A 12190-nucleotide genomic window follows, 5' to 3' on the forward strand; every position below is an offset into this window, starting at 1 on the left:
TTTGTAAATTGCTATTTTGTTAATAGTGCTCTTTGCTACATTTGTCAAGCCTTTGGGAATGTTCTGATACATAAAAGATACTATAATTATAATAACAAAAATAATAAAAGGTACTACTGTATTTAAAACAAGTTGTTGTAGAATCCTATAGCTTAGTGGTTAGAGCACTCACCTCGCAAGCGAGAGGACTTGGATTCAAGTCCCAGCATGTTTCCTTACTTCACAATCCTCTGTTTACCCAACAGTAAGTAGGAATAAGTTTGTTATTCGATTGGTAATTTGCTTTCCCAGGATAACAATCCCTTCACAAAATAATAAAAAATAAATAATAATAATAATTTCCTCACTCAATCCACGAATGTTTGTGGGACACTGCTGTGTGCAACTAGCTGCCGCAATTCGCCCACAAAACATACAGTCAATTCACTTTACAGTAAACTCTGTGAAGCGCTTTGAGACGTCTAGAAGACGTGATAAGGCTCTTTATCAAATGCAAGGATTATTACTATTATTATATCACTGATGGCAGTTATGTAAAGTTTTTGTTCCCTATTGTAGGATGGTATTTGATCATTAACAAAACAAAATTATTGAAAGATAAAGGAAGTGTAAATAGACCAAGTATAATATGTTTATGCTACATAATGGAAAACATGTAGCATATGTGATATTAATTATTTAACGTGCACTAAAATAAACCATACAATTGCTCTGTTTAATTGCAGAGCCCAACATATGCATGACGAAAACAAAGAGTGCTGTGAGCAATCTATGACTTTTGTGTTGTTTGGTGTATGCCAAATTTTTCTCATACCTCCTCTTCTGAAAGTACAGACTCTTCATTTTCCTTTTGTTGGTGTTCAGTTCCATGCCTATCCTCACCCACCATCTGCACACCTCTCGTAGAGTCTCTGGGTATTCAGAATCTCTGACCTGACAAACTTTACCTAACCTTGCCCCAGGGCATCAAGGTCAATATTAGTGCCCAATTCGGAAATGCTAAGTGGAGGAAAGAGCACAGTATAAATGTAAGTTGTTATTGACTTTGATCAAGTAACTTAGGAATTGAAGACTCACACACACTTGGGAATCAAACTTGAAAGCCTTCTTGATCTGTAGGGCTCAACTGAGCCAACAGAGAAGTACTTGTTATAAAAATATACAGTATGTTTAAGCATTACAAAATTAAAATGCCTTGATTTTGATTACCTTGTTTTGGCACTGGATTAAGAGTACACAATTGTCCTACAATTGTCCTGCTCCTCTGACTCTGTTCCTATCAATTTGTGTCCGACTTCTGCTCAAATCTATTGCAGAATTTCATCTTTTTACTTCCCTCAGTCTATCATTTATTCTGCAATCTTTCAAACACAAGCTCGGCATCACTTCGCCGCCACTTCTCAAGTCATCTTGTTTCCTTTTCAGCTTGCAGACTGACCATTCTTCTGAGAGTAAATCTTTGAGCCGGTCACAAAGTGGCACTTGAGTAGACCTATGCATCTGTATAATAGCACAAAAGGCATACTACAGTGGTACGGGATGAATAATTGATCCCTCTCTCTGTCACTTTTGATTCTTATGCAGAAGCTCTTGGCCTCCAAACAGCAGCTTCCTAAAGTATGACAGCTGAATTGCAGTGTACTAAGCTAAATCTGTGTCTTACCACCATTGCCCACTGTAGACAACAACAACAACTTGCATTTATATTAGCACCCCTCATGCAGGGTAGCGTTCCAGAGTGCTTAGACCCCTCATACAACAGAATGCCATTTTGAAGTTCACACACTTGATGCAGTATGATAGCACTATTTTGCCTACAAAACATTGTCACTCCAATATATCATGTTTAATGCTTTGATATTTCCTCTGCGCATGAAAAGCTATACCAAATACAAGGGATTCTTATTATTTAACAGGAAAGACAAACGGTAATTTTTTTTATCTTTTGTTTGCTGAAATCCACTGAAAGAAACAAAACTTCCATTGCAACCTTCAGAGATTTGAGAATAAGTTATGGAAATCACAGATGGGCATCACCCTGTTTGTTCATTTTCTTCATCAGATGGGTATCTGATACATGCAGAAACCCATCACCATACTTAAGCATATCTGAAGACTGAGAGTTCCACATATGTAGGTCACCCACCTACACATGGAAATGTATGTGACTGGAGTGGAATGTGCACTCTCTTCATAGAGGGACACATCTAATTCTGGACAGTGTTACGCGTAGGTTAGCAGGAGCCAAGGTTTTGGGAACCTCGGTTGGTGGGTCTGTCCTCAGCAGTGCCTATGAAGTGTGGGCTTAGGAATCAATCTATTAAAGCTACCACAGAGGGCTGACTTGATTCCAACATTTTGTTTGGAAGTATTTCACCTTGGAGCCAGCTCAGGGGCCCGCTTACAATTTTGTTGACTTGAGATTTGCCATTTACGAATCCTACAATCCAATTTTAACATTGCTATTATTGTCATCAACCTGGTTTGTGAATACAGCAGAATGCAAGGATTATTATTATTATTAGATCTCAATAGCATTGGTTTACATTTAGCCGTGCTGCAGTATTTGTGGTGATCAGTGTTTATGGATTGATTGTCAGACCCAATTGTTGAATCTTATCGGTACCTAGGGGTTGTAGTGAACACCAACTTCAGCCTGGACACTGTCCTGAAGAACTGCGCTCAGAAGGGGCAAAGGGCACAACTGTCGTGCTCGTCTCTCTTCAAGAACCGTAAGGTCCCAATGCAGGTCAGGCTTGTAGCAAATGAGACCTGTGTGTAAACAGTCCTCCTTTAACCAGGATTGAGCTGCTGGTGCTGAGTAAGCCTGGTACTTGGACTTGGACCTCAAGAACATCAAGATGGCTAGCATGTCACAAGCTGTCCTGTAAATGTCCTCTGACCACACTGAAGGCAGATACCAGCCAGATACCTGATGAGGAAACTCTGAGGCTTAGAGCGACAGCTGCTGGAAAGCGTTGGAGTCCGAGTTCGTGAATCCACCTTGATTGGCCTGCAGCGAGGCAAGCAGATGCTACTTTAACTCTGCACCTCAATTTGTGAAACCATCACTCAATGGGAAGGCATGTGTACCAGAGCGGCAGACAGGAAGACGGTGGCAATGCTCTCACGCATTTCATGCTGAGATGCGTTGCTCACCAGGAAGCTCGCAAGGAGTTTTTGGTACCTGCCATCCACCAGTGAGGGCTCAAATGCACGCTTGTTGGATGTCAAACAACCAACTAGTGACTATCCTCCTTGAGGAGAGGTAAGCGGAGTCTCCTTGGAGCTGAATTGGCTCTAAGGTAACATGCCTGGCAACGGAATATCAGAATTGAGCCAGCCCTCTGTGGTGGTCTCGGTAGTCCGTTTCCTGAACCAGGTGGGTCCGCAGTATTCCAGGGCACTGCTGATGACATCACAGCCAATCTGGCTCATCGGCAGGACCTGGAAGGGTAGACCAGGGCTGGGGGCAGTTAGTCATCCTGCTCACCTCTTGTTAATCCTGCAAGCCAAAGCCCTAACTGGTAGGGTGGTCCGAGCTAGATAAATGCAGGAAAGCTTGTCAGACAGCAATATCAATAGCAAGCTATGTTGNTTAGCTGGTTAGACTCCAGCAGTTATCACAATGCACACAGTCGTGGATTGAGTGACCAAATTATTATTATTTTTTGAAGGAATTATTACCACCTGAAAAGGGATCCACCAATCGACTAACAACCGGGTTCCTACTTAGTGCTAGGTAAACAGAGGCGTGAAGAGTAAGGAAACTTGCCCAACATTTCGCCCTGCTGGGAATCAAACCCAGGTCTCTCACTTGCGAAGCGAGTGCTCTAACCATTGAGCTACAGGACTCCATAAACTGGAAAACTCTTTTTACTATGATCAGTGTGAACCAATGGATGGAAAAGGGATTTCAAAATCAAATTTGACAATCTGGGGATTGTTATAATAATAATAATCCTTGCATTTGATATAGCGCTTTTCACGTCTTCTTGACATCTCAAAGCACTTCACAGAATAGACTGTAAAGTGAATTGACCGTATATTTGTGGGCGAAACGCAGTTGATGGAGGCAAAATAAAGACCAGAATGTTGTTTGAAGCAATTTTTGTTTCTTTGCTAAGAATGTAATTTGAGGTCCATCTCCAACCTAATTTATTTTTGTGTTGACCATTTCCAGACCTTTACTGCTTGGTGCAATTCACAATTGAGGAAAGCTGGTACACAGATTGAAAATATTGAAGAAGACTTTAGAAATGGCCTTAAACTTATGCTGCTTTTGGAAGTTATTTCAGGTAATTTCATCCACACTTGTTTTCAATTGTGTCACATGAACAACATGTTTCACTTGTATATTGCCTTTCACCTGAGATGAGTATATCAAACTGCTGCATGTCAAGAGGAGAATCAATTTGAGATTATTGAGCGAAAAACAGCAAAATAGATGTTTTTAAGAGGGGTTTGAAGGCGGGGAGAAAGTAACAGAAATTTGGGAATATAGTTGCTGAGGATTCAGCTACTGATGGTGGGATGAGCAGTAGACCGACATGAGGAATAGAGCTGAAGGAGATTGCAAAGGAAGGAAGGGATAAAATCGTAAAGGGATTTTATGGGATGAGTGTCTGTGCTGATGCAAAGGAAGACTCTACCTGCTTTAAAGATGATGCGTTTTCAAGTAACAGCTGTCATCAAATGTTCTGAACCATTTCTTCTGTGTTGGTAAATCATAATGTGCCATCCCCATCGTTTTATGCTTATTTTTATGTATAGGCGAGCGACTACCCAAACCAGACAAGGGTAAGATGCGCTTCCATAAAATTGCCAATGTCAACAAAGCACTGGACTACATTGCAAGCAAAGGAGTGAAGCTTGTGTCAATTGGTGCTGAAGGTAAATTGTTCTTTAAAAGTTGATTCCAAGTGTTGTAAAAGAAGCTCATTAAAAGGCCAGCTTAGAGGCTGGACCTTCAGAATGTGCTTGTGTGTGTGAGTGTCCACCTATCTGTCTGTGTGAGTGTGTTTGAGGGAGGATCTAGAAGTGTACCTTTTTTACACAACCTTTTTTGAAACTACTCAGAACAACTACTACGGCTTTCCTGAATTAGGCAGAAAATATAGCCCAAGATTTTCTTGCCTCTTTGCACATTTTCTAAAAGAAGGAACATCTGAATCCATTTGCCTATTGTTTAGATTCTCAACTTTCCTTTTTTTCCCCCCCTCCCTTAGATGACTCTATAAAGTTTCACCCACAAAATATACATTTTATAGTACATTCTGTGAAGCACTTTGGGACGTCTCAAAGATGTGATAAAGCAATATATCAAATGCAAGGATTATTTATTTATATGTTCCACATACTGTCATTGATGTTCTGTGACATTCGTACTGAATGAATAACAATTGTGATTAAAATCATTGACAGGTTTTGTTGATTATCTGAAATGTTACCTTTAATCGATAAGTAAGATCTGCACGTTGAGTAGTGTCCTCTAAAATAATTAACAGCGGACACACAAGTGGGGAGGTTAGGAGATTTTATTTTACACACATTTTGTGTAGCTGGGAAATGGAATGCCCTGCTGAGCGCAGTGGTTGAGACAAATCCATATTAGCTTTCAAAAGGGAACTAGATAAATACCCAAAAAGGAGTAAACTATAGGGGAGATAAGCGGGACTGAAAGCTAGCACAGACTCAATGAGCTAAATGGCTGTCTTTTGTGTCATACATTTGTATGGTTCTATGGGTCAAAAGCATCTGAAACTGACCTTTTGTTGGAATGCACCTCAAACATGAATTTGTTTTCTCTTTCAGATGCCAGCTTGGATGTCTTAACACGCTCTTGTCTATTTCAGATTACCAGCACTTACAGACTTTTTTTTTCTTCCAAGCCTATTTTTAACCATATTAAAATGTTTATGGAAATCGTGTTTCATAGGAACATTGTACTATAAGCATTTTGTTTATCTCCTATAGAAATAGTAGATGGGAATGTGAAGATGACGCTGGGTATGATTTGGACAATAATTCTCCGCTTTGCTATCCAGGATATATCTGTGGAGGGTAAGTGAAGCAAACCTCTGTGTTCAAATAATTCAACAAAACCAATGGACAAAACCCTTACGATTACTGCAGGAGGGGTGGGGGTGGGGGAGAGTGGAGGGAGGACAGGGAGATGTGACCTGGTGTCTAAAACAACAGCAGGTAAAAATTTGTATAGTCTGGTCTTCCAAGTTTTTGCACATTTTTTTAAAAAAAACCTTGGCTTGATGGCTGACACTGGCAGATCATGGAAAACTGGAAAACGATAAAAATATCTTATCAATCTTGGCCCCTTTTGATTAGAATCTTCTAAATTATGGAATTCTTCTGGTTCATCAAACTGACATTTTATTTTCTGTACAGAAACTTCTGCGAAGGAAGGCCTACTGCTCTGGTGCCAGAGAAAGACCGCTCCCTACAAGAATGTCACCGTACAGAACTTTCATACAAGGTAAGTTGGGAAGATGTAGATATATATGTTAATCACGAAAAGTTGCAATTTGGAAGCTGATTTTCACGAGTTCTTACAAAGAATTGGCTTAGAAATTGAGACTACATTTAAAAATGTTCTGTAATTGTACTGATCTTAAAATTGTATAAGACACAATGTCCCTACCGGGTAAGACCATTAGGTGGAATTTTGAACCTGCTGTCCTCCAGACAGCACAATGCTATTAAGTAGAGCACTGTTGATAGGAACGATGGAAATTCTCCTCTTGGATGTCTTATGAAATGTGCAGTTCTAAAACACTTGCTTCGCATTGTATGAAGTGGCCAAATCCTGGATTTTATCTGGAATGTGTACTCCAGCTTCATGATCCATGTATAGCTCCACAGTGGACTTACTGAGCCCATCCCTGTGGAAAAGGGGGTAAGGCAAGGCTGCCCATTGTCACCCATCCTGTTCGATGTGTTCATCATCCACGTGTTGGATGGCATTGAGGGGGAAGGACTTGGTGTGTCTGTTCCAGGCCTCTCCAACAGGATTGCAGCACTTCTGTTTGCGGATGATATTGTGCTGCTGGTGGACTCACCTGGCGACTTTCTGCACTGCACTCACCATCTTGAACATTGGGCCAACCAGTGGGACATGGAAGTAGGCGCCCCCAAGTGCAGAATCATGATTCTACATGGCTCAAGGGAAGGCATGGAGGAAATTGATTGGAAAATACAAGGGGCATCAGTCCCAATCATTAACTCTTATCGTTGACCTTGGGATTGTAGTGGACACCAACTTCAGCTTGGACACTGTCCTGAAGGACCTCGCTGAGAAGGGGCGAAGGGCACTCATCCCTCTTCAAGCACAAGAATGTCCCAATGCAGGCATACGAGACCTGTGTGCAAACAACCCTCCTTTATGGATCTGAGCTCCTAGGGATACAGCGGAGAGGCTTCCTCCGACCCAACTGTAAAGTCCAGGATCAAACTGTGAGGTGGATTTGTGGCAAACACGGAATGCGGTTACAGGAAGGAAGGGCTCCAGTCTACACAGACCTGTCACTAGGCACCCTGGATGTGGAAGAGGCTTCACAGCAGGCACGACTATTTGCCAAGGCCCCTCCCATAAGGATCTGGATTGAGCAACTGGTGCTGAGTAGGCCTGGTACTTAGACTTGGACCTCAAGAACATCAAGGTGGCTAGCACATCACAAGCTGTTCTGTGAAAGTCCTCCCACCACACGGAAGGCAGATGCCCCCTTCCCAGACATCTGATGAGGAAACTGAAGCTTGGGGTGACAGCTGCTGGAAGGCATTACCCGGAGTCCAAGTTCGTGAACACACATTCGTACATGTTCCAGTGCCTGGAATCCACCTTGATTGGCCTGCAGAGAGGCAAGAAGCTGCTGGTTAAACTCCGCACCTCCAATTGGTGGAACCATCACTCAATGGGAAGAGATGTGTGCCTGAGCTGCGGACAGGAAGACGGTAGCAATGCTTTCCCACATTACATGCTGAGATGCGTCGCCCACCAGGAAGCTCGCAGGGAATTCCTTGTACTAGTGAGGACTCAAACTTGCTCACACTATTGACTATCTTCCTTGGGCAGGGTGGGTCTTCCTGGAGCTGAACTGGCTCCAAAGTGACATACTTGGCGATGGAATGTCAGAATCCAGCCATCCTTCTTTTGCGGTCTTGGTAGTCCGGTTCGTAAGACAGCAGTATTCCGTGGTACTGCTAAACCCAGCCCAGCCTGGCTCATCGGCAGGATCTGGAAGGGCAGACCAGTCATTGGGGGCAGGGAGTCATCCCACTCAGCCCTTGTTAACCCTGAAAGCCAAAGCCCCAATGGGAAGGGTGGTCCTATCTGGACAAGCAGTGGGAAAGCTTGCTGGACAGCAATATCAATAGCATGCTATGTGGTTTAGCTGTTTAGACTCCAGCAGTACCCAACGCACACTTTGGGATCCCCAAGCCTTGGCTCTTGCCAACCTGCTCCTAATACTTTCCGAAATTAGTTAAGGTAAGCAGGATGCGTCCGTCAAGGGAGAGAATGTGCATTCCATTCCAACAATCTATCTCTGGGATTTCCATGTGTAGGTGGGAGGCATGGAACTCTGTTTGGTTTGGATACTCTTAAGCATGGTGATGAGTTTTCGCATTGTGTCAGACACCTGGCTGACAAAAACATTTATATAAAAAAAATTGTAGGAAGTAGTAGGTTAGTGTGTTAATCATCTATAATAAAGGAGGAGAACAAGATATTTGCATCTTGGTTAACAGCTTCCTCGGGTAAGTAGAAATTTCCCAATTACAATCCACATGACTCCATTCAGCTTTGCCGCACCTGAACTCATTACAGAAAGAATTGATTGCATTGCAACATCTCTGACCCTGGGAGACGTAATTTGAATGCATATCTTCATGAGTACTGGAAGTGTCTGTTCAGTGACATACCTTGGGAATGATTCTTGTCTTCAAGTTAGGCTTATTAAAAATTGGCTCCAAGTCACTGCACATTACAGTGTATCCTGTGAAGCACTTTGGCTATCCACCTGTGAAAGGTGCTCTACCAAAAGTAAGGATTGATGTTTGGATACAGTAGTGTGTCAGAATCCTCGTGTCGATGAGAAGGTCAAACACTGCTGGTTTCCCACAGCCTAACCCAGGAGCTGAGGCCAGTGAGATTCTCTGATTGTTGATATGTTTATCAGTTTTGGCAGGAGAGGGCACATTCTTCTCTTCTGGGCTTCACTGGTGATTTTTATTCTCCTCCGGTTAGTAAAGAGAGTGTGGTTTTTATAATTGGGGTTTCTGACCAATGCAGAAAAGATGGTTTGTATCTTCCAAGATCAGTAAACTAAAAGATTCACCCATTAGGTCTTCCAGCAGTGCATAATAAAACACAATGCTGATGAGCCAGGGTTTCTACTGCTGATCAGTATCCAGTGACCTCTTGCTGAAAAGTTTGTGTGGACATTGGGTGAGCATTGTTTCCAATATTCTTTATGGTCAAAGAACCAACTAGTCCTTATAGTCTGGGCTCACACATAAATAATGGTTATTTGAATTGCAGTCGTGGAACTTACTTCGTCATTTTAGCAGAGGGTTGGGGAAAAATAACCACAACTGAAAAGAACGAGAACTGAAATCTATGAATTATTGCATTCATTTATACATGTTATATCCTATTAATGTACAACATGTTTACTGAGGTAGAGTGGACACAGGAAAATTAACATGCAGAATAATTCAGTAGAAACAATTCTTGTAATTACTGATTTTTTAAAAGGTACATTTTTGTATGTAGCATCAGGTGTTTATAATCTGGCATTTTTGCATTTTGGACACTAAAATAATTTTATTGGAAGATAATGTCATCATTTCATCTTCAATTCTTGTTTGTTCCTCATTGTAAAGCTGGAAAGATGGTCTTGCCTTCTGCGCACTCATCCACAGACATCGACCTGACCTTATTGACTTCTCCAAGCTACAAAAGGTCATCTGTCTGATTGGTAGCATGCCAATGTGCAGTAGCTTGTGCTTTTTGTTTTTGCATGATCTGAGGGAAGTGGTGGCTTTTATTAACATGAGGCCTCAATGCTGCATGTAATTACCATACCAAGCTTACTACCAAAGGTTCTTGAAAGAATGTCCATTTACAAATTCTTGTTAATAAATGAGATTTGTAAATCTTACATGTTTTTCACAATCCATTAATATTGATGATACTACTATTTTTATTTATATATATATATATATATAACCAAATGCTGTGCACATAGAAGCATCTTTTGAGATGATTTTGAATTCTCTCTGGTTCTGGCTCTCTGTATTTTAGATCCTATGCTAGAGAAGGCCTGATAGGCTGAATGGCATTATATTTTATTTGCAACATGGAATTGTTGCTAAAATATAAACTTTTGTTTTCCTGATGCCAGAAGCTTTGTACGTTGAATTTAATGAAACAAAGCAGTCAAAATCCATGGAGTTTCTATCAAAATTTTAATTTAAACTCGAACATTTAATCATTTATTCAACAATTACTTCCAACCAACAGTCGGCAAAAAACAATATTCTTGCCTCAAACATTATATTTGGTCACCATTCTGTGACTAGAATATTGTTTGGTATATCTGAATTTTATACTTGAATCGTGTCAATATGGATACAGTATAGCAATATTGCTTAAAAAAAAAGTATAATTACTGATTTAATCTCAAATCCAAATCTTAAAAGGTTATTAAATTGAAATTCACTCACTTTTGCTCCTGCGATTTACACAAACTTACATTAAAATAAATATTGTTATTGATAAAGATGTTAATTTCCCCCTCTTTCATTTCCTGGTCCTTTTTCGTATTCTTTTTATATCAGTTGTTTGTCCATCTTCTCCTTCAGTTTCCAAATTCAACATCATATTTCAATTTTCGCTTTCTCCCTCTCACTGCATGCTCAATGATGTGTTCTGTTGCTCGCTCCAATGTTATCTGGTTGGTGTGTGGACACTGCATGTAGCTGGAAGGATGGACTAGCATTCAGTGCCCTTATTCACAGACACAGGCCTGATCTGATCGATTATGACATACTGAAAGAGGTATTTAACTTGCCCCTGGTTTCTGTTCATTGCACAACATTGATTAATCTTACAGTATGTTTAAAAAGATTTCTGATGAACTAAATATGTAAGTCATATATGATAGTTGTATGCTTTTGATGAATTTGAGAATGGTGATCGACTAGTGATGATCATTAGGTATACTTTGCATACCAGGGACACCGCATCAAGTATAAGTATTAGAGCTGCATTGATGTCAGCACGGGGGATACCTAAACATTGTCTTTATACAGAGTAACCTTAATGGTGCATCTGATTCTGAGGAAACTCCAGCTCAGGAAGAACAAATTAGAGCCTGCACTTAGCTCCTCCGTACTATGATACATTATAATTGACTGAATGAAAAGTTTCCCAGATTGAAGTGTCCGTTGACTATAGCAGCTAGCAGCCAGTAGGAAAACTACACAGATAATATTGCATGTGTACTGAATTTCTGTATTTTATTGAAGTGATGCACTCCATGCAGCTCTGCCAAGCTTTTATTGATTGTGTTGCACCTTCTTATTCAAAGGAGATGTTACTGAGGAACAGAAGGATAAGTACCTGGTGAACAAAACTCCAGTACCCGGTGTTGTTTTGCCCACAAAACACACAGTCAAAACCACTTTACATTATATTACATTATAACCTGTAAAGAGCTGTGAGACATCTTGGCGATGTGATAATAATAATATTAATAATAAAAATAATCCCTGCATTTGATATAACATCTTATCAGGTCTTCAAGATATATCAAAACACTTCACAAAATATACTGCAAAATGAATGGACTGTATATTTTGTGGGTGAAATGCAGCAGTCAGTTGTGCACTGCATTGTCCCACAAACAGTCGTGGATTGAGTGACCACAGTTTTTTATTTTTTTTATTTTGAATGAATTATTACCCCTGGAAAAGCGATGCACCAATCGACTAACAACCGGGTTTCTACTTACTGCTAGGAAAACAGAGGCATGTGGAGCAAGGAAACCTGCTCAACATTTCGCTCTGCTGGGAATTAAACCCAGGTCCTCTCCACTAAACTACAGGACTCCACTATAAGATGCAATTTCAAATGCAAGGATTATTATTATTACGCTGCAGGAAACATTGG

At 40.7% G+C, this 12190-nt stretch overlaps 1 protein-coding gene across 1 annotated transcript in view; it reads left to right on the plus strand.

Moving 5' to 3' along the window:
* The window catches only part of LOC103178911 (alpha-actinin-2), a 53763-nt gene that overhangs the window by 18407 nt on the left and 23166 nt on the right, over positions 1 to 12190 (plus strand). The window contains exons 2-6 of the mRNA XM_007893896.2: positions 4184 to 4298; positions 4774 to 4893; positions 5977 to 6063; positions 6406 to 6493; positions 9901 to 9979. Coding sequence (XP_007892087.1) covers positions 4184 to 4298; positions 4774 to 4893; positions 5977 to 6063; positions 6406 to 6493; positions 9901 to 9979 — 489 coding nt within the window. The remainder of the gene's footprint in view (positions 1 to 4183; positions 4299 to 4773; positions 4894 to 5976; positions 6064 to 6405; positions 6494 to 9900; positions 9980 to 12190) is intronic.

The sequence above is a fragment of the Callorhinchus milii genome, unplaced genomic scaffold, assembly GCF_018977255.1.
Source record: "Callorhinchus milii isolate IMCB2004 unplaced genomic scaffold, IMCB_Cmil_1.0 Scaffold3, whole genome shotgun sequence".
NCBI classification, from domain to species: Eukaryota; Metazoa; Chordata; class Chondrichthyes; order Chimaeriformes; family Callorhinchidae; genus Callorhinchus; species Callorhinchus milii.